General features: G+C 41.3%; 1 protein-coding gene across 5 annotated transcripts in view; it reads left to right on the forward strand.

The window, feature by feature from the left end:
• rhobtb4 (Rho related BTB domain containing 4) overlaps positions 1 to 21,456 on the forward strand; it is a 67,414-nt gene that overhangs the window by 16,215 nt on the left and 29,743 nt on the right. For 2 of the 5 annotated variants that reach the window (XM_017695546.2, XM_017695547.2), the window contains exons 3-4: positions 15,985 to 16,186; positions 19,496 to 19,599. In XM_017695546.2, the coding sequence (XP_017551035.1) occupies positions 15,995 to 16,186; positions 19,496 to 19,599 (296 nt within the window). In that variant the 5' untranslated portion in view covers positions 15,985 to 15,994. Of the gene's footprint in view, positions 1 to 5,054; positions 5,425 to 6,508; positions 6,796 to 13,658; positions 13,982 to 15,984; positions 16,187 to 19,495; positions 19,600 to 21,456 lie in introns of those variants that run through there. The other 3 variants (XM_017695545.2, XM_037531336.1, XM_037531337.1) reach the window with 3 other exon arrangements.

Here is a 21,456-nt window from a genome sequence, read left to right on the forward strand (position 1 = left end):
AATGGCCAGGTTGTACAGAAGTTGTATTGCAGACAGCTCACATGAACATTTATGAAGCCAGATTCATGAGAGTGAGGAAAGTGTGGATTCACAGATAGTTAGTGAGGACAAAAATGATAGCAGATATCGGGCACAGGGGAGTATGAAAGGTTGGAGGGGCAGTGGGGTCAGTGGATGCTTTACATTCTTCAGTGGCATAAAGCTGCTCTGATGGAGATGGAGTGAGCTAAGTGGAGCTCAATGGATGGCAGCAGATTCAGGTTCATCAGGGCCTTCTAAATGCCTGAACATTAAAATCTGGCTGCTGCTGTTTTTATCCACTGTTATAGATAACAGTATGGCATTTTGTCAGGAACCACATAAGCAAGTCTATTTGAGATTACTGAAAATTTCAGCAAGTGTGTGATAATTTAGGCATGCAGGTTATTTGATGTGCATTGGTTGTGCTTTCATTACTCATTAGCTATATTAGCCTCATAACTCCAGTTCAAAACTAAAGAAGCGAACTTTAGACAGCAGTAGTCAATCAGCAGATGTACAGTTTGTTCTTTACCAGTACATTGTCTATATTTTTTTCTCTGAGCCTCATTACTGTTATGTCATACGGCTAACGTAAGAAGCTGTGTACTGTTTGGATCATTATTTTCCCCTGAGCTGAAATGGGTGTCAGTGCATGCCGCAGAGCAGTGGGGCAGATGTGTTGTGGAAAAGTGCCTTTGGCCTCAGTGATATGAAGCAGGTCCCTGAGAGTACTGTCAGCACACATACACACAGATAACAGTAGCATCCAAAAAATCTTGCTCCCTGTCTAATGCACAGTCTCAAATTCATGGAGTCCTTGCCAGTAGACCTTCACCATCTCCAGACCCCTTCCTAAGTTCTCACAGTTCTCGAGTGTACTTGGACTGATAAGGCCCAACTCCTCAGAGCAGCACTGTGGAGAATGCAGTCCTGCTGTTGCTCATCCAGCTTCACCTGGTTCCCTGAGCCCTAGTGCCATTCTGACACCTGAGTTTTGCCCATACGTTTTTCAAAGATGTCAGCTTAACATGGTTTGAGGCAAATGTGATTTTTGTTATGATGATAATTGGTGGGCTTTGTGCTTCCAGTACTTGTTAGCTACATGAGCCTAACTGCAATTCTAAACCAAATATGACTTTGCTGTTTGGATACATTCATCATTAGCATTAGACTGTGAAAGTTAGATTTTTCCATTATTTACAGCAGTAACTTTGAGGGCAGCAATGTTTATACAGACTGGATAATCAAAAATAACCTCTGAGCCACTGAGTTTATTATACAAGTTCAATTTTCCCTTCCTTTGTGTCATTTTAGGACTAGTACTGTCCGATAATGTATACTAGTACATACCAGGTTGCGCTAAAGTTACATAGATAGCATAAAAACTGTCATACGGTATATGCTGTATTTGTTATGTAACATCTTTCTGTTATGTTTCATGCTGTGACTGCATTACATGAATCAGAACAGTAATTAGATCATGTACAGCGACTTCCTGTTTGGACGCACAGTCCTGACGTACTTGCAGAGCTTGAAATTGATCATTGATAAAACCATCCCAGTCATGCGGAGATAAAACCAGGGAAGAAAGAACTGGAGTTCTGTTTGTCTCACACCCTCTTCTCTCTCTTACTCTCCTGCTCTCCCTCCCTATGGGCCTGCCCCATCCCTCTTTTCTTTTATACCTCCTTTGCTCCTCCCCTACTTCCCCTGTGTGGACCACTTTGGTTTTGCAGTCTTGCTCTTGCTCTGCTTCTTCTGTGTCTCTCATTCTCTGATACTCACTGTTGCTCCTTCCCTCATTACTCCACTGCTGTCATTTGTTCTCTGTACAGCTGCTTTTGTCCTCAAAATATTCACCCTCCCCCCTCACTCCATCTTTCCACTTCATCCCTCACTTGGTCCTCATTTCTTCTCTGATGGCCATTTCCTGCTTATTTTCCCTGTTCCGCTTTTCCCTTGCTTATCTCTGTGTTGTTTGGACGTGTCTCATTTGGAGGTTCTGTGCAAACACACACTTACAAGCTGCTCAGATGGGCAGCACCATGACCCCAATATCATGGAACCTCTTCCTCTTTCCTTGTATTGTGTCCTCCTGCATGTGCTTTGGGAAATCTCTGTGCCAAACATGTGCTGATATCTTGGGGCCAAAATTGTTCTCTTCTTGTGGTGACACTGGCAATTAACATGCACAACACCTTGCCAGAAGTGTGGAGAACACTATCAGCCGTACCTATTCTAGTCATATCACATGTCTACTTAACCAGTGATGTGGTACAGAACCTGTATGCTGCCTCAGATGACCTCGCTGAATTTGAGCTCCACAAATTGCCTCCTCCACGTGAGAGGAAAAGGGGTTGACCTACTTGTGTGAGATGGTGTGACTAAATGCAGATGGTGTAGGGCAGCGGATGGTGAGTACCCAAACTTTATTTCTGTGAGTCAGATATAACACAAGCACACAATTACTGAAGGCACTGTGGGGTCAGTACGTTAGCTAACTTGGCTAGGTGGCTAACCTAAATAAACATGATAACAGAGAAACTACCATTACTTCGATAACTAGTGGACCACTTTGCAGTCTGGGTAAGCTGACATTAGAATCAGAATCTTTATCAGAATCAGAATCGTTTTTTGCCAAGTACCAGGTTAACAAGGAATTTCTCTATGTGTGAGTGTCATCACAAAATTAAACCCAATAAAATAAATTTAGAAAAAGATATACTATACAAATATAAAATAGACAACAATGTGCAAGTGAAAGAACGGGTAATTTGATGTAAGTACAGCTACAATAAAGCTACATCACTGACGTACTGAGTGTGTGAGTGTAGTGTGTGTGTGTGTGCATACACATGTATGTCTGTGTGTGTGTGTGTGTGTGTGTGTGTGTGTGTGTGTGTGCAAACATGTGTGTGTAAACATGTGTGTGTGTGTGTGTGTGTGTGTGTGTGTAGAGCAAAAAATCAGCAAATCTAAATGTAAATGTAAACATACTACAGTAGCGGAAAAAAGAGGAAAAGGTTCTTATTCATAGGGATTATGGCACAGGATAGCCAGTAGGTATGTGCATTATAATGTGCATAATAAAGTGCATGAACTGGGCTTTCTCTAACTGGTCCTCAGATTGTCCACGTCTTTTCTTTATCTCACCTCACAAAACACCTGAACCTATTAAGAACACTGAATACCTGGTACAGGGGTATTAGGTGCTGGGACAGAGCAAAACCATGGACCATCTGGAGAGCCCTGAGGACCAGTTGTATAACCGCTGTATTGTAGATTATTAAGGACAGTTTCAATTTATGATGAAAAACCTTTGCCCTCTTGATGAGGATGGGGTTGAGGTTGTCCCTGTTGTAAAAATATCATGTGGACCACTGGTGTAGGAAGAGGAGCTGCTCGGACAGCTGCGATCTGGAGCTGGCTTGGGGTCAGTGGATCAGGCCTGTCTAAGTGCCCAACAGGGGCCAGGCCTGATTTAGCCAGCGAATCAGTCTGTGTGCCCCTTCTGTGCCTGGGGAGCCTAGAGTAGAGTATTAGCTGAAGTTTTTATATGTGTGTGTGTGTGTGTGTCTGAGGGAGAGAGCTTGGGAGGGGATTTGTGGATGTAATAGATACCAGCATGGTCTGTTTGCATTAGAGGGAGATTTTTTTTTCAGATGTTGCAGATGTACTTGTGCATGGGAGCCCATGACCTACTGTCCACATCACGGCACAATAACAAACCCAACCCAGCGCTGGAGGAGACATCTCCTAATGGTTCCCAGGCTTACCATTTAACCATCCAGACGGAGCTCAGATCGCAGACTAATTTGTCTCTCTGGCTGTATGGCCCAGTTTTAAAGACGTGCTTATATGAAAGCAAATACCACGTCACTGACCCACTGTTTTCCCCATAAAAATCCCCCTAAATCCCCATACCCATGCTCATTTGCCCTGTTTCCTCTGACCCCCAGTCCGATTCCCCCCGCTTCATCTCTCCCTTCTTTCTTTGCTCGCCAGAAGGGCCAGGGGGGCATCACTTTCTCAGGGCCCGCTGCTTCACTGGCATTGCCATGCCTGCTAGTGTCCAGCTGGGCTTCAGATGGATGATAGAAAGGCCTGCATTGACTGAATTGTGGGAACAGGCCTGTTACTGACACGGCGGCCCCTCTCTACGCTATGACCTCATGCATGATCACGCTGCCTCACAGTGGATCTTTTCAGCATTTTCTTAATCTTTTTTTTCACATTTAAAGTGGTGCCTACTGTTTACAAATGAGTTGTTTGTCGTATCATGTTCACTGTGGAATAGACCGAAACTGGTTATTGTGATTTGGGAATATTCTGTGCAGATAGGCCAGCAGAGGTCAGTGTTCTTAGCTTGCGCTGCCTAAATGGCATTTAGAGGCAGTAGCATTGACTATTTTAAGCTCTCCAAAAGACATTTATAGAGCATATTTTACCACATCTTCCATCTCTTTTTAGAGCTGATAAAACCCTGTACATCAACTGCTTTTTCTATTACTTGCAGCAGCAGACAGTGACTTTGGTCTCAGTTCTCAGTCAGTGCAAAGTTCATAGCCAAGCAAGATGTTCCACACTTCATATGCAGCAGCCTTCATGCATTTTTCCAGAAGTGAATTCCTACATGCCTCCCAGCAGGTAGTGAACAGGTCTTACAATGCAGGAAAAACATCACATGCATGGGAGCCTGAATAAAGGAAGTACAGACGATTGTGATATGAGACCAGAAGTAAACACAGGTAGTTTTGAGATCTCAAGCGAGTGGATTTAATATTCTCCGTGTACCAGAATAGGATGGTTTTGTAACGGGCGCGCTTGGGCTTGGCTTCGGCACGCTGGGGGTTAAACGGAGCGCCAGACTCTCCAGAGAGAATAGGGCGTGGCCACGCAGGCTGGTGGGCAGATCTGCGTGACGTGATTGGCTGCGACGCTTGTTGCGTCAGGGATTCGGGCGGAGCCCCGTCGGCGTGACGCAGGGACGAAGGGGCGTGTCAGGAGGCGAAATCAGCTGTGGAAACAATAACACTTAAACGAGCCCCCCGTTTTACACACACACACACACACTCTCACACACAAAACGGCATGTTTTATACAGCAGTGTGCAGAATCTGACGGTAAAGAAGCTCAAAGTTGAGGGAAGGAGGAGTGGAAGGGGCAGCGAGGCTCACTTCTGTGCAGAGAAATAACTTCTTAGCGAGCTGGCGGAGATGATGCCTCCTCGTTCGTGACAGGGGCGAGATAAAGCACGGCTAGGGTCTTCACGGCGCCGCGTGTGCATGTGTGCGCGTTTAAAGTCGTTTCGAGCTTGCTGACCTCCTCCGCCCCGGTTTAACGGGAGCAGGGAGCGGACGACGAGCGGACTGGCATGTGGGTCAACTCCGGAACCGTCGGAAGGTAGGCTGGGGGGGCTGGGGGTGGGGTGTCAGCGGTGTTGTGGACCAGTCACATGTTTTACCTCGCGATAAAGCGGCTGTGGGACCGCTGGAACTGAAACACGAAGCCGAAGTTAGCGTCCCATTTCCCGTTCCACCTTAAACGGTGCAGTTTGGTGCATTCCGGCGCCTGTAACTGCTGCACCGTTTAAGGTGGAACGGGAAATTCGAACAAGACGCTGGCGAGGAAGCCAACTTGCGAAGCATGAGCCTCGACTGACTGCTGAGACCGGCGGTTCAGCCCAGCTGGAGTTCCTTTGTACGCCTCTTGTAGCCGCAGCTGACAGTATGTTGCTGTGCTTCCTCATCCTCCTCGGCGCACAGTGCCACAGTACTTGTTCTCTCTCTCTCTCTCTCTCTCTCTCTCTCTCTCTCTCTCTCTCTCTCGGTCGCGCGCATGGGCTTGGCTCCGCTGTGCTGCATCTCTTTTCTTACCCCTAGCAGGAAAGCAGCGCTGGTTACTTCACCAAAAAAAAGAAAAATCACGCATTTCTCAAAGCTTCGGTAATCTTCTTCTATGTCTAAGGCGAGAAATCCTCTTAGCGAGAGCGCTTGCTGCTCATTGTATTTCTCAATGAAACGCGCTCTCAATGAATACAGAATTGTTGCAGCTCGGAAATATGAATGGGGGGTGGTCGTGGTGGTGCTGGTAGATGAGCTGGGTATCAATGGCTGCCCACAGATGCCTCGCATTACACCTGTTCACCTGATGTAATCACTTGAAATGCTGCAAATACTCGGAGGATGATTTTTCTCTTTACACATCGCAAGCTTGGTTGAGTTTTATTCATTCTGAGACACTGGGGGGGCTTTAGTCCGGTCATTGTCATCCGAGGACCCTGAAATAGAAATTTCGCTTGTTTATTTAATGTTCATAACACAGTGATGTGATTCTGAAAAGCAGAAGTCGTGATCTAATCATCCGTAAATGGCTGTGCAGTGATAGTGTACATTGTCATCGAGCGTCACTGCTGAACCATGTGTGCAGATTTCTTCACATCCACCCTTTCCATTCACTCACTCCGACTCCACTCCTGTTCTGTTCTGTTTTATAACAGGCTTATAAAACTTTAAGATTTAGTCTCATGGACCAGGATTATCCATCGAACTGAAATCCATCCATTGAAAGGAAGATCTAGTCCAGGACTAGTGTCCTCCAGCCAGTTTCATCTATATTAGCAGTGGTTTTATTTCTTTTCACAAGTGAAGAGTCATTTTCTCCTCTTTCCTCAGTGCACGTTTGTGATCTTTATAAAACGTTTCCACGTCACAGCCACTCCCAGGATATGAGGATCAGCACACTTAGATAAATGAGCAGCCGTACTGCCAATGGGTATGTTTTGATATTTATTGCAAGAACAAACACCTGGATGAAGAAGTTGTTTGTGTTTTCAGTTTATGAAAAGTTGCAGGGAAGATGGAATGCTTGCTGTTTTATGCCGTCATATGACAGTGTAAATTCATGCATTTCGATAAGACTAAATGAACATTAATAAATAAATAAATAATCAAATGCATCTCTTTTAGGTAGATCAACTTGTTTGCCGTGGTTAATGATATCAGTAAAAATAGCAGCATCAAGCAGATAATTATGTTTGACTCATACTTCAAATCGATATTTAAGATGTGTTTATTGTTCTCTGGAAAAGCAGAACATTTAGGAAACGCTAAGCCTTTTATTCATTTTACAGCATTTGCAACACTTTAGTTATGATTGTTTGATTTCTCTGCAGTGCTATTCCAGGTAGACGTCCCAAATTCTACATTTTATAAATTGTTATATCTAGATTTCAGCGCTGGCAGAGGCACTGTATGGCCAAAAGTATGTGAACACCTATGCATCGCACCCATATGAGCTTGGTCATCCTAGAACTACACTATATTTCCAAAAGTATTCGCTCATCTGCCTTTACATGCATATGAACTTGAGTGACATCCCAGGGTTTAATATGATGTTGGCCCACCCTTTGCAGCTATAACAGCTTCAACTGTTCTGGGAAGGCTTTCCACAAGGGTTAGGAGTGTGTTTATGGGAATTTTTGACCGTTCTTCCAGAAGCGCATTCTGTGTTCTATCGGGTTGAGGTCAGGTTTCTTCCACAGCAAACTTGCTCATCCATGTCTTAATGGACCTTTATGGACCACTGCACACTGCACACAACAGTCATGTTGGAACAGGAAGGGGCCGTCCCCAAACTGTTCCCACTAAGTTGGGAGCATGAAATTGTCCAAAATCTCGGTCTCCTGAAGCATTAAGATTTCCTTTCACTGGAACTAAGGGGCTGAGCCCAACTCCTGAAAAACAACCCCACACCATAATCCCCCCTCCATCAAACTTTATATATATATTTAGTTGTGAGGAAATTTCATGACTGGACTTGTTGCACAGGTGGCATCCTATCACGTTACCACGCTGGAATTTACTGAGCTCCTGAGAGCGACCCATTCTTTCATTAATGTTTGTAGAAGCAGTCTGCATGATTGGTTTTATACACCTGTGGCCACGGAAGTGATTGGAACACCTGCATTCAATGATTTGGATGGGTGAGTGAATACGTTTGGCAATGTAGTGTATATGTATTAATATGGAGTTGGCCTCCACTATTCTGGGAAGGCTTTCTGCAACATTTTGGAGTGTGTCTGTGGGAATTTGTGCCGATTCAGTCAAAAGAGCATTTTTTGAGGTCAGGCATTGATGTTGGGTGAGAAGGCCTGGCTTGCAAATGTTGCACCCTATGACAGTGCTACGTTTAAAGTCACTGAGCTCTACTGCCAGTGTTTGTCTATTGAGATTGCAAGGCTATGTGCTTAATTTTATCCATCTGTTAGCAGTGGATGTGGCTGAAACACCTAACTCAGTAATTAGGAGGTGTTGGCTATATAGTGAATGTACAAGGAGAAATTTCATATTGGCATCTGCCCGCAATTCACATATTTATGCATCCCTGGCTTCCATGTCATTTGGATACAGTTGCTTCCAACTAGGGTGCTCTATATGAACTTTACAGACAAAAAAGGAATAGATTTTTTTTTGTGATGTTCAGAAGTTGAGAAACAGTATTCTGAAGAGTTTAAAAAAGTCTGGAGTCTGTATGAGTGATGTGATATGTTGCCGTTGCATATTGTCCCAATAGATATTGTGTTTAAAATCTATTGATAGTTTTCTGTGTTTTGAGGTCAGAAGGACTGGCTTCCTCTATGCAAAACCTCAGCCAGTTCACAATGACAAACTAGATTGATCTCAGATCAGCAAAGAGGCTCAACCTCTGCTAGAACAGTCTGAAAGCAACCGTTGGCAGGGGTGTTGGAACTGAAGGAAGAAGTCTTGGCCGTCAGCCAGCCTTAATGAGCCCTTCTCTCTGTCCTTGGCCGAGTTCCTCTTTGGGAGCAAAGGTGCAGTCGTGTTTGGAGAGCATCTGACAGCTGAGGTCCGCAGAGGCCCCCGTGAGACTGCACTGGCTGGTTAAACATTGGAGAGCAGTTACTTGTTAGGTTGCTACAATGTCCACCAGTGTTTTGATACTGGTTTTTGGTGCTTGCACACATTCTCGCACGTAGCTGAGATGCCTTTGTGTACACATGTTGTCATGCACCACATTGCACCCTCTTGGCTTATTTTGTGGCAGGTACAAAGTGTGGTTATGAAGGAGTGGGGCAGAAAAAGACAGTGCTCTTTTGTATGCTTGGCTTAATAGATATGTTTCAAGGGTGTGGAGATAAATCTCAAAACAGAATGAGTCACTTGGTTGCTGTGTCCTTATCAACACCCTTCTGGAAAAAAGGGTCCTTTGGAGCAGTACCATTGGCAAACCACTTTTGGTTCTCTGAAGAGCCCTTGTTTCATTCTTTAGAGTTTACACTATCCTCTTTGAACAGTGATAACAGATTAATATACTTACTGATGTCAAAAATAGAAAAACTTGAAACAACTGTTGATGTTTAAATGCAAACTACTGCAGCTTTTGGTGTAAATGAGCTGTGCCAGTGTGAAAAATGTTTAAAAGTAATGGTTATATATCAGTTAAAGCCTTTTTTTTTAGAACTATAGATCTAAGCCTGGAACCTGTTATTTTGAAGAAGGAAGCGCTGATGATTTCCTCCATTCTTTCACTTACTTATTTCTTCCCTCCTTCTTACAGACACTGATGTCAAGGGGAAAGAATACTCCTTGTGTTTGCTCTGCACTGTTTTTCAAAGATCTTTAACATATAACTGTATTGGTTTTAGGGCTGCACAAAAATAGTATTAAGATAGTGATCTCGATTCAGTGACGGTTGGCCTTGACCCTGCAAACAGTACAAGAGCTGACACCATGATGGTATCATGCTGACAGTCGATTTGTAGGTCAGAGTAATAGCTGTTTATATCAATCTCTGAGCTGCTATTATACAAGACACATAAGTTAACAAACTTACTGTTCTTCACCAAAGTGCTTTGTGAAGAATCCTGATCTCAATTCTGAGCAACAAAACCTGATAGCCATTTAATCAAGAATAATGCCGCCGTAATTGGATTAATCATTAGATTCTTCTGGTTTTCTCCAGTTATTAATAAGTGAAGATCTTGGTTGCTGTGTAGCAAGATGCTTCCCTTTCAACCTGTTTACTAGCAGGCCACTGGGTTATGTAACCAGTCTGCACTTGCCTTGCCCATGGCAGCGGCTGTCTTTACATATCCTCTGCCAAAACATTGAAGAGCACAACTCTGCAAATCCAGCCCAGTATATGTGTGGCATGAGTTGGCAAGCCAGTTAATTCATACATTATTACAGATATACTGACATGTAGACAGTTGTGTCATCTTTATATGTATTTTGTCTTGTCTGTCGAAGTGTGTGCTGGATATTTTTTTCCTTCTGGGCGTGAATGTGTGAGCATTGGTGTATTTGTGCAGATTTCATAATTTGACATATGATGGAGCGCGTGTGTCTGGAGTCTACCCCTCTGGGCCGCATGCAGACGGTTTGGCTTTGTTGTAGAGCGCTAGTTGTGGATTCTGGTTATGTGGCAGCAGGGCCGGATCAGTCTCTGCCACTGGAGCTGTTACGTAACACACACACACACACACACGCGTACACACGCGCACTCATGCTGTGCCAGGGAGGGGGTGAGTCTCCCTCCGTCTATCTTCTGCCCTGCTTTTGGAGAGAGAGAAAGAGGTGCAGCAGAGATACACAAAGCAAAAACTACTTTGATAAAGCTCTGTTGAAGGAATTTGATCAAATCAAAACCAGACATGATGGTATTCAGAGTTTTTTTCTTTTTAATGCACTGACATAGGAATTGTGGGCCAGTGCCAATATCTGTTTTTTCCATGTACATATCTGTTTGTAAAATGTGCAGTGCATTGCCATTTCAAAAAATCTAACTTGCAGGCATCTAACACACTTAAACTTTCAGCTCCTCCAGAGTATAATATATATGGCATCAAAAAATCATTTAAAAATATTGGTCAAAGCTAAACTGTTGCTCAGTGGCAGTCATTTTTTGAGCGATTTCAGTATATGCCAAAATTATCACGCATCCTGTGTATCTCAACTACAGACTTTAAATTTGCTTTCATTTTGAAGTCAGTGTGGAAGCTGTTGAAACAAAGAAAGAAACAGAGATTTTAGTCCATCCTCATGCCATGATGCTTCCCACTCTTCCTAAGTGGACACACATATAGCCTTCAGAAACAGGGTTTGGCTCAGCTGAATTGAGCAGAAGGCCTATTGTGTGGGCAGTGGAATGTTTGTGAATGGAGTAGGCGTCTTCCTCCCTCTCTCTCTCTCTCTCTCTCTCTCTCTCTCTCTCTCTCTCTCTCTCTCTCTTCCTCTCTCTCTTATTCTCTCCTCCCTTCACCCACACTTCTCATCTCTCAATACGTGCCTTTTTTGCCCTCTCTCTTTCTCTACTCCCTCCCCCAAAGCACCTTGACTCTGTCTATATGTGCTCTATGTGCTACTAATTTTATTACTATCAAGGCTTCAACATACTTCTGATTCTCTATGTTAGAGCACTTTGACTCAGTGTACTGATGCATTACAGGATACACTGATACCTCTGGCGACACAGCTTTGTACTGTACAGTGTGAGTGTGTGGTCTGTTGTGTGAGGCTGCACATGTCGGTCAGCTGATGGAAGTGAAACTCAGTGCTGGTCCTAAGGTATCTGGTTTCTGGAACTTTTTGCAGAGTTCTCAGGTAGTGTGCATGCAGCAAGGACACATATGTACCAGGGCTGACCCATTTAATCCAAATACCAGAGTATTTGTTCGTTATGTTGGTATATTTTTATTTGTCACCGTTTTCAATAAAAAATTTTAAACAGTTCAATACGTTCAAACAGTTCAAACAGTTAAAAAGTCAGCAAAAATGGTAAGAACGTAATGAAACCTTTGTTATTACGTTTAAAACATTAGGCTAAGAAAAATCATATCATCCCCAGGTAATCTTAGTTAAAGGCTGAACACAACCCCCACCCCCCCACCCCCCCATCCCCCCAACCATTAAATGGCAAAGAGCATTTAAATGAATAGAAGTAGACAAATGCACATTCATTTGTTTGGCTAATGAACAGTCGTAAATCTGTATGGATTTAGAATAAAACCCCCAATTAATCAATTCTGAACAAGAATTTATTTCACTCGCAGTGGAATTTAACTTGGACCACTAAGTTGGCACTGGAACATGAGCTTCGACAGTCTGTCCAATAAACCAGCTAACTGGCTATCAAACCTTGCTAAGATTTATGTCTTGAAACATTGCACTTTTGTTTCATTGCTGCTATAGTCTTGCTATAGTCTTATCAACTAAATGAAACAACTAAAATTGTTCCTTAAAATGTGTGTGTTCTTTGTAGAGGGTGTATGCTTATTTTTACTTAGAAAATTAACAAAACATATCATTTTACCAGAGTCTGCCCAAACTTTTGCATACGACTGGTGAGGTAGGTTTGTGACATAGCGTGACAGCACCTCTGAACAGTCTCTCTGATTCTTTGGGATGCTCATAGTAAAAAATTGTGCAAACTTTGGGAGGTGTAACAGTGCATTATGGTATTGCAATGCAAAACTGTGACAATGCATCATAGAGAATGGGCATCCTATTATTTGGACATTCATGCAATTATTAGTTGCATTGTTGCAATGTTTGCAAACAGTCATCACCAACAACAGATCACTCCAGTGCCCCTCCTGCCCCCCAGCTATAATGTCATTTAGAAGTTGTACAGCAACAGATTATAATCATTATTTTTATTAATTCAAAGTTTGAATTGTGAGCCCAGAATCATGGGCTGATTGTGTCATTACACTGCTAATAAATGAGTAACTGCAATATTTATATTAAAGAAGTACTCGTTCAGAAACACTAAAGAATATTTATAGCCTGTGAAATGCTGTTTGGCCAAGGCCAAGATTGTTGCTGTCCAAAGAAAACATGTACCTTCAAATAATTATTTTAGAATAGAAGTCTTACCTTTTTATGTAAGTTGTTGTAAAGAGGTTTATTCAAAGTGATATTGGAGCATGACTATTGTATATACTATCATGAATGTTTAACACAGTATTACATTTAACAATGTGTTTGTAGGCTCAAAAATGCCAGTGTGTTTGGTAAAACACAGTAATGGCATCATTCTCTGGTGAAAAACAGCGAAATTAGCCTGATTGCCTGAAAGCCTTAGCTGACCTCCAGCAGGCTATGTTTTCCCAGCTCAGTCCCAGACACAGTGCCACAGCTTGCCATCTAAAGGGAAAGAGGGGAAGAGACAGGGAGACGATAGGGTTGAAATGCCCCCCTTCCTTCTCTCTCTCTCTCCCTCTCCCTCACTCCCTCTCTCTCTGCCTGTAGTACTCTTGAGAAATTGTCTGCTGTGGGGTTACATCACACATTGCTCTGTTGCTCTGTCTCTAAGCTGATTAGTGGCCTGTAGAGAGAGAGAGAGAAAGAGAGAGAGAGAGAGTACGTGTCCATTGCACTTCCAGTCTGAATAAACACGGCCGAAGCGAACAGACACAGCCACCACGTGCATCTTGCATTAAAGCACTAAATCAGGAAAATCCCCCAGGCATTTTGGCCAGGCAGACCTGGATTAAGTGAGAATAACAGCAAAGTAACATTACATAGCACAATATGATCTTGTTTTCTGCTTTATACCAGGCCAAGGGTGAGGTCAATAAGGCACTGTCTTGCTATGTATTCATTGACAAAATGTAAAAAGCTAGGTCAGTGCGGAAACTAGGCCAAGTATTCCTATATCTGCTATTTTTTTCCTATTATCATGAAAGTTATCTCCAAAACTGCTTATCACTACTTTACAACACTTCAGATTGCATGTCACTGCCACATCATTGGTATGACTAATATAAAGATAATACGTGATGCAGTAAAGGTAACTTCTCACTCTTGGCTAAACAACATATTGCCCTCATCCTGTGTGAGGAAGGTGTCTTGAAAGTAGGTCTCATCAGCGTTTATGTTTACAAACTCCTGAGAAACTCCTGGAAGAGCCAGTTCTTTGAAATGAAAACATCAAGGTAGGCTGCTTCTTCTTAACACGCATGATTACCAGGGTGAATGGTGATTAAATCTCGGAAGTGAGGTTTAGCATGAGTAACAAACCGACTAGTTTATAGGCGCATATAAGGGGAAAAACAGTAGGTGCATATCAGAAGTTAAATCTCATTGATAGAAGACTCATCGATGGAAGACTGGAACATCTGTCTTTCATTCATTCTGCTTTCTGCATTGTGGTGAATGACGCTGAGCCGGTGCAGTCTGTGCCTTCTCGTCCTCGAGAGATGTGAATGGAGGAACGGGCGATTGTTAAGCACTGAAAAGATGGCTCGTGTGTCCGTCTGAATAGGATCCATTTTTAGACACCCCCAGCCTGGCATCGGAGGTCACACCAATGACGTCTTTGTCAATGGAATAATAAGCAGTGGCCCTATCAATCTTTCATAGATGCTTTTTATGGAACCTCAGCAGAGCCAGATCGCTGAGCTCGTCGCTACTCATGATACAGATAGCTGTGTCCTTATATTGCTGAATAGAATGCCCTACTTGCCGGTGACTTGTCTTTGCATGAGGCCTTTTTTAAGTGTAAGCATTTGAGGCATTTAGTGTGCAGAAATGCCTGTTAACCCTTTAATCCTGAGGCAAACATGCACTATTTCTGTCTTTTAACATGATTTCTGAAACTGAAATAATAATAATGGATTTTTTTTCATGTGAAACAAGTACTTCAATCAACTTGTGTCTGTGATGATACAAATCAGTAATAATCAGTTCCATTCTGAATGTGTGCTATCACAGTGCATCCAGCAATAAAGACAGCGTAATGCTTCTTTTATATAGTGATAGAAATCACAGTAGCACACTGAGAGCTCCAGTTCCACGTGCTGATACATTTCACTGTGACCAATATAGACATCCAGGTGTAACAACTATTCTGAGGGCACATTTTAATGAGTTAAATGGGACAAAGCTAAAGTTTCTGTTGCCAGTAATACATTACTGTAAGGTTGTAATTATTTTTTGTTAAATGATTGCATTTGTAATTCAACTTCACCTTCTTCTTCTATGTCTTCTCCTTGTATTACCACCTTTGTATTATGCTTTCAAATTGCCATCATACACAGATATACACACCTCCAACAGTCTTTTGCAAGTGTGTTTAGCCTACTCACAGTGACCTAATGACTCAGCATAGTTGGTTCCTTCTGCTAACACCTTGGTAACCTCTTCCATCCTTTCTTTGGCATGAGAAAGAACACTGAATACCTCTCACAGCTTAATCATGTTAGAGCCTGCAAAGGGCTTTTTTTGTTGTTGTTGTCATGGATATCGAGTTACAGCAGTATGTGCTGTCATGCATGCTTCTCAGTAGTCCATTTTAAGAACATCCCTTAAGAAGGTAATGCTTTTTTTTCATTCCCTGCACAATAAGAAGCAGTCTTTATGTGGATGAATGCCTGAGTGTGTATGTGTATGTGAGTGTGTGCACGAAAGCACAGGCTTTCTTGTAATCTGCTGTAGCAGATGGGAGCCATGTGCACTTTTCCAAAATAAACTCTGCCACTGGGCTTTGCTCTCTGCTAGCAGCCTCAGCTTTCACAGATTCTCAGGTAGGCCATTCTGTCACTCTGCAAAAGCAGAGGAGAACTGAAGTGGGGGGTGCATGTGTTTGTGTTGTTTCTGAACCTCAACCCATGGAAGAGTGTATTATCAAGCACTCAGTTCTCAGAACTGTTTAGTTGTTTTATTATGGAGACAGAAATAGCACCCTGATTGAGATCGTAAACATTTGGTGGAAGGATAGTCAGGGGGCTATCGTCCTTTATTATTTTTTTTATTATTTATTATTAACAGTTTACAATCCATATTGATGGTCAACTCAGGACCCTGCTGATACTTTATGCTGACATAGCTTATGATATGGCTGAACCGATATTTGCACTTATATTTGCAAAAATTACTTTTTCCTGATATCCATGATGATACTTCATGTATCTCTGTCTGTCTTTCTCTCTTTGCACAGGGCCCTCTCCATGGATATAGACACAGACTATGAAAGGCCTAATGTGGAGACCATAAAGTGTGTGGTGGTGGGTGATAACGCGGTAGGTAAGACCCGCCTAATCTGTGCACGCGCCTGCAACGCCACCCTCACCCAGTACCAGCTGCTCGCCACCCACGTGCCAACCGTTTGGGCCATCGACCAGTACCGTGTGTGCCAGGAGGTGGGTAGGCTTGTGGCGTGTTGTATATATCCTGTGCAACATATTGGAATGTACACAAATATAGTATGGTACTATTGTTACAACCCCAAGGGAAGCATCTTACGTAAAATGGGTGTTCATATCGTCAGCAAAGTAGATGACTAATTCATTCAGCTTTAATGTCAGACTAAAATACGCTGAGACTAAGGTGGTGCAGGTACATACGTTGACGTTTCAGTTTGTATACCAGTCTCACAAACAATTAGGCTGTTCAGTTTTTCACAGTATTAAAATGATATTGAATTCAGGGGCTCCAGAGTGCCACAAACGTCTAAGCATTGGCCCTATCAGGAGATTGCGAGTTTGATCCCTGGTGATGGGTGGGTAGGATGGCACCCCCTCCTCCCGCCATCATTCAATGCGATGCTAGTCGGCACAGGTGTTTGTTAGCTGACGTAACAGAACTGGCGTTTAGCATTTTCCTCTTTCCTCTTAGCACGTTCGGCTGTCCAATGACGTTGCGTGAGCGGCAATCCGAAAAGAAGACTTCACAGGTCTCAGAGGAAGCCTGTCTTAGCCTTCACTCTCCTGATAGTGATAGCATCATGTGATTGGGGGAGTCAACTAACTAATGGATGAAATTGCAGAAAATCGGGTTAAAAAATAATAATATTGAATCCTTAGAATTCCTGCAGAATCTCTGGGCATATTCATTAATAATGTATTCTGCAATATTCAACTCACATGATAATGGTATCATGGTGTCTTATTGGTTTGAGCACCTTCACAGTTCAGGGTAAAAGTACACTATTGTGCAAAAGTTTTAGGCATCTAAGCAAATTTTTAAACAATTTACCTCAGCAGTGAGTTTATCACAATATACATTAGAATAAAGTCATATTCATAATTCAACTAAACATAAAAACAATAAAAAGTAACAAGAATTATTTGGTTAGTTAATACTGGGCTTCCTTGAGGAGAGATTTGAAAATGGTTAAACAAACACACTAACATCCATAAAATCACCATTTATTACACACACACACACGCACACACACACACGCACTCACACACACACACACACACACACACACACACACACACACACACACACACACACACACACATATATATATATATATATATATATATAATCATTATTAAATAATATTCTATACATTTTGTTTATTCATATATTAACACTTTTCTCAGCAAATAAATTGATTTTGAAAATGTGTCTTGGGTGCCTAAGACTTTCACACAGTACTGTTGAGGGTCTCAAATTAGCCCACAAAACATAAATGTGGGGGAAACTAAAGACATAGTGCCCTTTATGATGCCTGCCAAAAACCAGAATTCTAAAAGTTTATGAAATGCCATTATATAAAGTGCCACCAGAGGAGGGGAAGTTTTTTCAAAGACATAAAAAAGGCTAATTTTAAAAGATGGAAAAAATGCCCTCCTCCACTTGTTTTAATTGACTTTCTGGTATCTAAGCCCCATAATTATAAGCACATATAACTTTTCTCTAACATAAAAATAGGAGAAGATTGGGGTAGACTGGAATACAAAAAAGCTCTGTAATACTCCTACAGCTACTCAGCAATAGTGCACACTTATTTCCTTTATACAATACATAGAGAAAAGTGTTTATTATGACAACAACAAGATCAGAATTTACAGATCATCTAACCAAGCATGCAAGTTTAGTGTGAGCAGTTTGGCCTCTGCTATGATTAAGAATTCTCTAAGAGGATGAAGCCAGACAGTCATGACTCACCTTAAGGGTGCACCTAAACAACACAATCTCGTCTGATTAAAGTTCCATCTACCTAACACAATACTTTTACAGTTCAACTGAAGGCTTCCTACATAGGGAAGTCGTAACTTTTACTGAAGTATTGCATAACATATTTATAAAGCAATACTTGAATATCTATAAACACTTATAACAGCTTATGCCAATCGCAAGACATAAGGGCTCTTAATCTGAAGTAACAGATATGTTTTATTCTATCATTCCTAGAAATCAAGATAAGAGCTCCATGTATCATCCTTTGATCCATGTTCAGTGAATGCTTTAAGCTCAAGTGATATTTTTATGTATATTTTCTTATATGTATGAATATACATATTCCTGGACATATGTACTTGAATAAAAGTAGAAGTACCCTTGGTCAAATATTATTACAGTAAAAGGAGTCCCCTGTCTGTGTGTTAAGTGTTGAGTACAAAAGCACAAAATGTCTTAAATGTAATTAAGTATTAAAAGTGAAAGCACTTTAAGTCATTACAGATATAGTATTTGGAAACAGTTTCTGTTAAGACTGTGTGGCTGCAGAGATGGCAAACACAGTTACCTGTTCAATGTGCAGCCTTAACAGAAACTGTATTTTATACTTTAACTCTCATAGAATTTTATGTTTTACATATATGGTTTTATATATTATATATGGCCTCTGGTTTACAATACTGTGTTATAACTTAAACAAATCTCAGTGTAAGGCCCCTTAGGTCAATGCAATGCCATTCACATCTTCAAACATTTGATATCCTCTTTAAGCGATGATTAATTTTCTTATAACTAATTCCAATTAATAATTTGTCTTTTCTTTTTCACTGTATACATGATACACCGCACTGATATACACCACGCTGTATACATGATACACCACACACAAACTCTCACACAAATGTCTCAGTGTGTAGTCAAACAGAGCTTTTTTATTGTTTTTACTTAAACATTAGAATTGGCTGCATAGCAAGCAAGTGAACACATATTACTGTCATCTAATTGTGTTAAAGCACAAAGTTAGAAGTTCATTTGATTACATAATTTTCATGATGTGTCTCAAAGATTGCATTTACAGTTTTCCTTATTAGTTTACATTTATTTGCACAGGACATCCAGTTCACATTTTGCTTGTTGCTTGTAATATTATTGTGAAATATAATGGCTGTGCAATCAGCCTGAATAATTGTGATCATCTCAAATATGTATGATAAATCAAATATCAAATAATTGCTTTTTAGATTCAACCATTGCTTTATGTTTAATGCTTGTGCATGTCTTATGAAGTCTCTTTGTAGGTAGCCTTCAAGTAAAGTGTTACCCATATAACTAAACACACATAAACTAAAAAGCTGAAGCATCAGTATTGTGCAAATCTATGGTTATAACACTATACTGTTTATGCACATTTAGATATGCTAATGGAGAGAATATTGCCCGGCCTAGCTCGTTCACATTCTCAGTTCAAACATGCATTATTAATATCACTACACAAGGACATAAGATGAAGAGCTAAATGTGTTTTCTGTCGTTTCTAGGTGTTAGAAAGATCTAGGGATGTGGTGGATGAAGTCAGCGTGTCCCTCAGGCTGTGGGACACGTTCGGAGATCATCACAAAGACAGACGTTTCGCTTATGGCAGGTCAGTGGAACATCATGACCTTTACTCTGTGCTCCCCACTTCACACCCCGCAATCCATCTTTAGTCTCACCTGATCGTATCCTCTCATCTTCCCTCACTCTTGCTAATGGTACTTGTAGTCCTGCCAAGGTTTGGTTACCAGCGTAATCCTCCTGGCTGGCTCACTAATGTACCATAAGCAGGGCCAATTGGGCCGCGTGGAGGCTCTTATTTGCCGGGCAGGGAAGGATCAGTAGATCAGCCTTGCTATTTCAGCTTAGTGGATATTAGTGAGGATCCTATAGGAGAGCTGCGCCAAGGGGAGAAGGCAGGCCAGTAGGCGATATGGCAAAAACTGTAACATTGCAATATTTTTAATATACATGATATATAACATTTTATTTGTCTGAGTGTTGAAAAGAAGTTGGAAAAGACTAAATGTACCAGCTAAATAGTTGTGCCAAATTAGAAGAGAAAAAATGCCTAAGAAAAAGATTAAATAAGTGTTATATTTCTAACAGTTAACATACCATTTTAATGGTAATTTAAAAAAAAAAATTAATGGTAATTAAAAGAAATAGTGGTTAATGGTGGTGATAGTTGTGGTGATAGTTGTGCCTATCAGCACAGACACATTCAAACTGTGAAAAGCAGCAGTAGATCAACAGTAAAAATGTCAGGCGTGTGGAACTATTACAATTACACTTCTGTGAGGGACATGAGAAAAGTGAATTATAATTACTGTCCATGCAAGACAGAGAACAGGTCAGAGAACTTATCCATGATCAGTTCATTTAGAGAATGACCCATGCTTCCTATATACTGAAAAGTCCTACAAATCTGATAACTTGTTTTTGTTCAGTTTTATTTCTATACAATTTATACTAAAGGGAAAGCCACAAGTAAATGTTAAAGCTACATTATGTAGGTTTTGAGTATTTATTTACTGGGTAAATATCTTGCATAGTGCAGCTTTAACCAGAAAGCGAACTGTTTAGAAATAATCAGAAAGCAGAGTTTAATCTAAATGCTACATCACAGAAAGCTGTTACACTAAATACAAATAAAGACATTACTCCATTTCTGAGACATTCTTTCAAATGTGTGTGTTACAAATTCTAGTATTGAGTATCAACCTGATACTGTGCTCATTTACTCGTATTCAGCCAATACAACCTGACACTGTGTGACATAAGCCCAGTGTATGCTGCCCTGCTATTGTACAAATGACTTAAGCTGGCAAAGAATGAGGCTCTGCTTGCACAGCGAAGTATCGCTGACACCATGGCAGTCGCTGGTCACTTTAAACTCTTGTCTACTGTAAAGCTACTCAATCCAATGTAACTAATGGAATGTAGCTAGCTAATGTACTAGATTTTAATGATTTATCTGTTAAATTACATTGCACTCCTTTATATTAACATATTTACATAACTACTGCATTTTGATTAGGTTTCTCATAGTATCAGTATTGGCAAGTACTAATAAACTCTTGGTCTGAAAAAAAATATTTCTGTGCATCCCCATTTTTGAGATAAAATTTCAGACTAATATATACTTACCGGCCACTATATTAGGTACACCTTGCTAGTAAAAGGTTGGACCCCCTTTTGCCTTTAGAACTGCCTTAATTCTTTGTGGCATTTCAACAAGGTGTTGTTTCTATCATCTCGAACCAGTCTGCATATTCTCCTCTGACCTCTCACATCAACAAGGCATTTTTGTGTCCACACAACTGACCGCTCACTGGATATCTTTTCTTTTTTGGACCATTCTCTGTAAACCCTAGAGATGGTTGTGTGTGAAAAATCCCAGATCAGCAGTTTCTGTAATACTCAGACCAGCCCATTTGGCAACAACAACCATGCCATGTTCAAA

Source organism: Pygocentrus nattereri, chromosome 20 (genome assembly GCF_015220715.1).
Source record: "Pygocentrus nattereri isolate fPygNat1 chromosome 20, fPygNat1.pri, whole genome shotgun sequence".
Classification (NCBI taxonomy): Eukaryota; Metazoa; Chordata; class Actinopteri; order Characiformes; family Serrasalmidae; genus Pygocentrus; species Pygocentrus nattereri.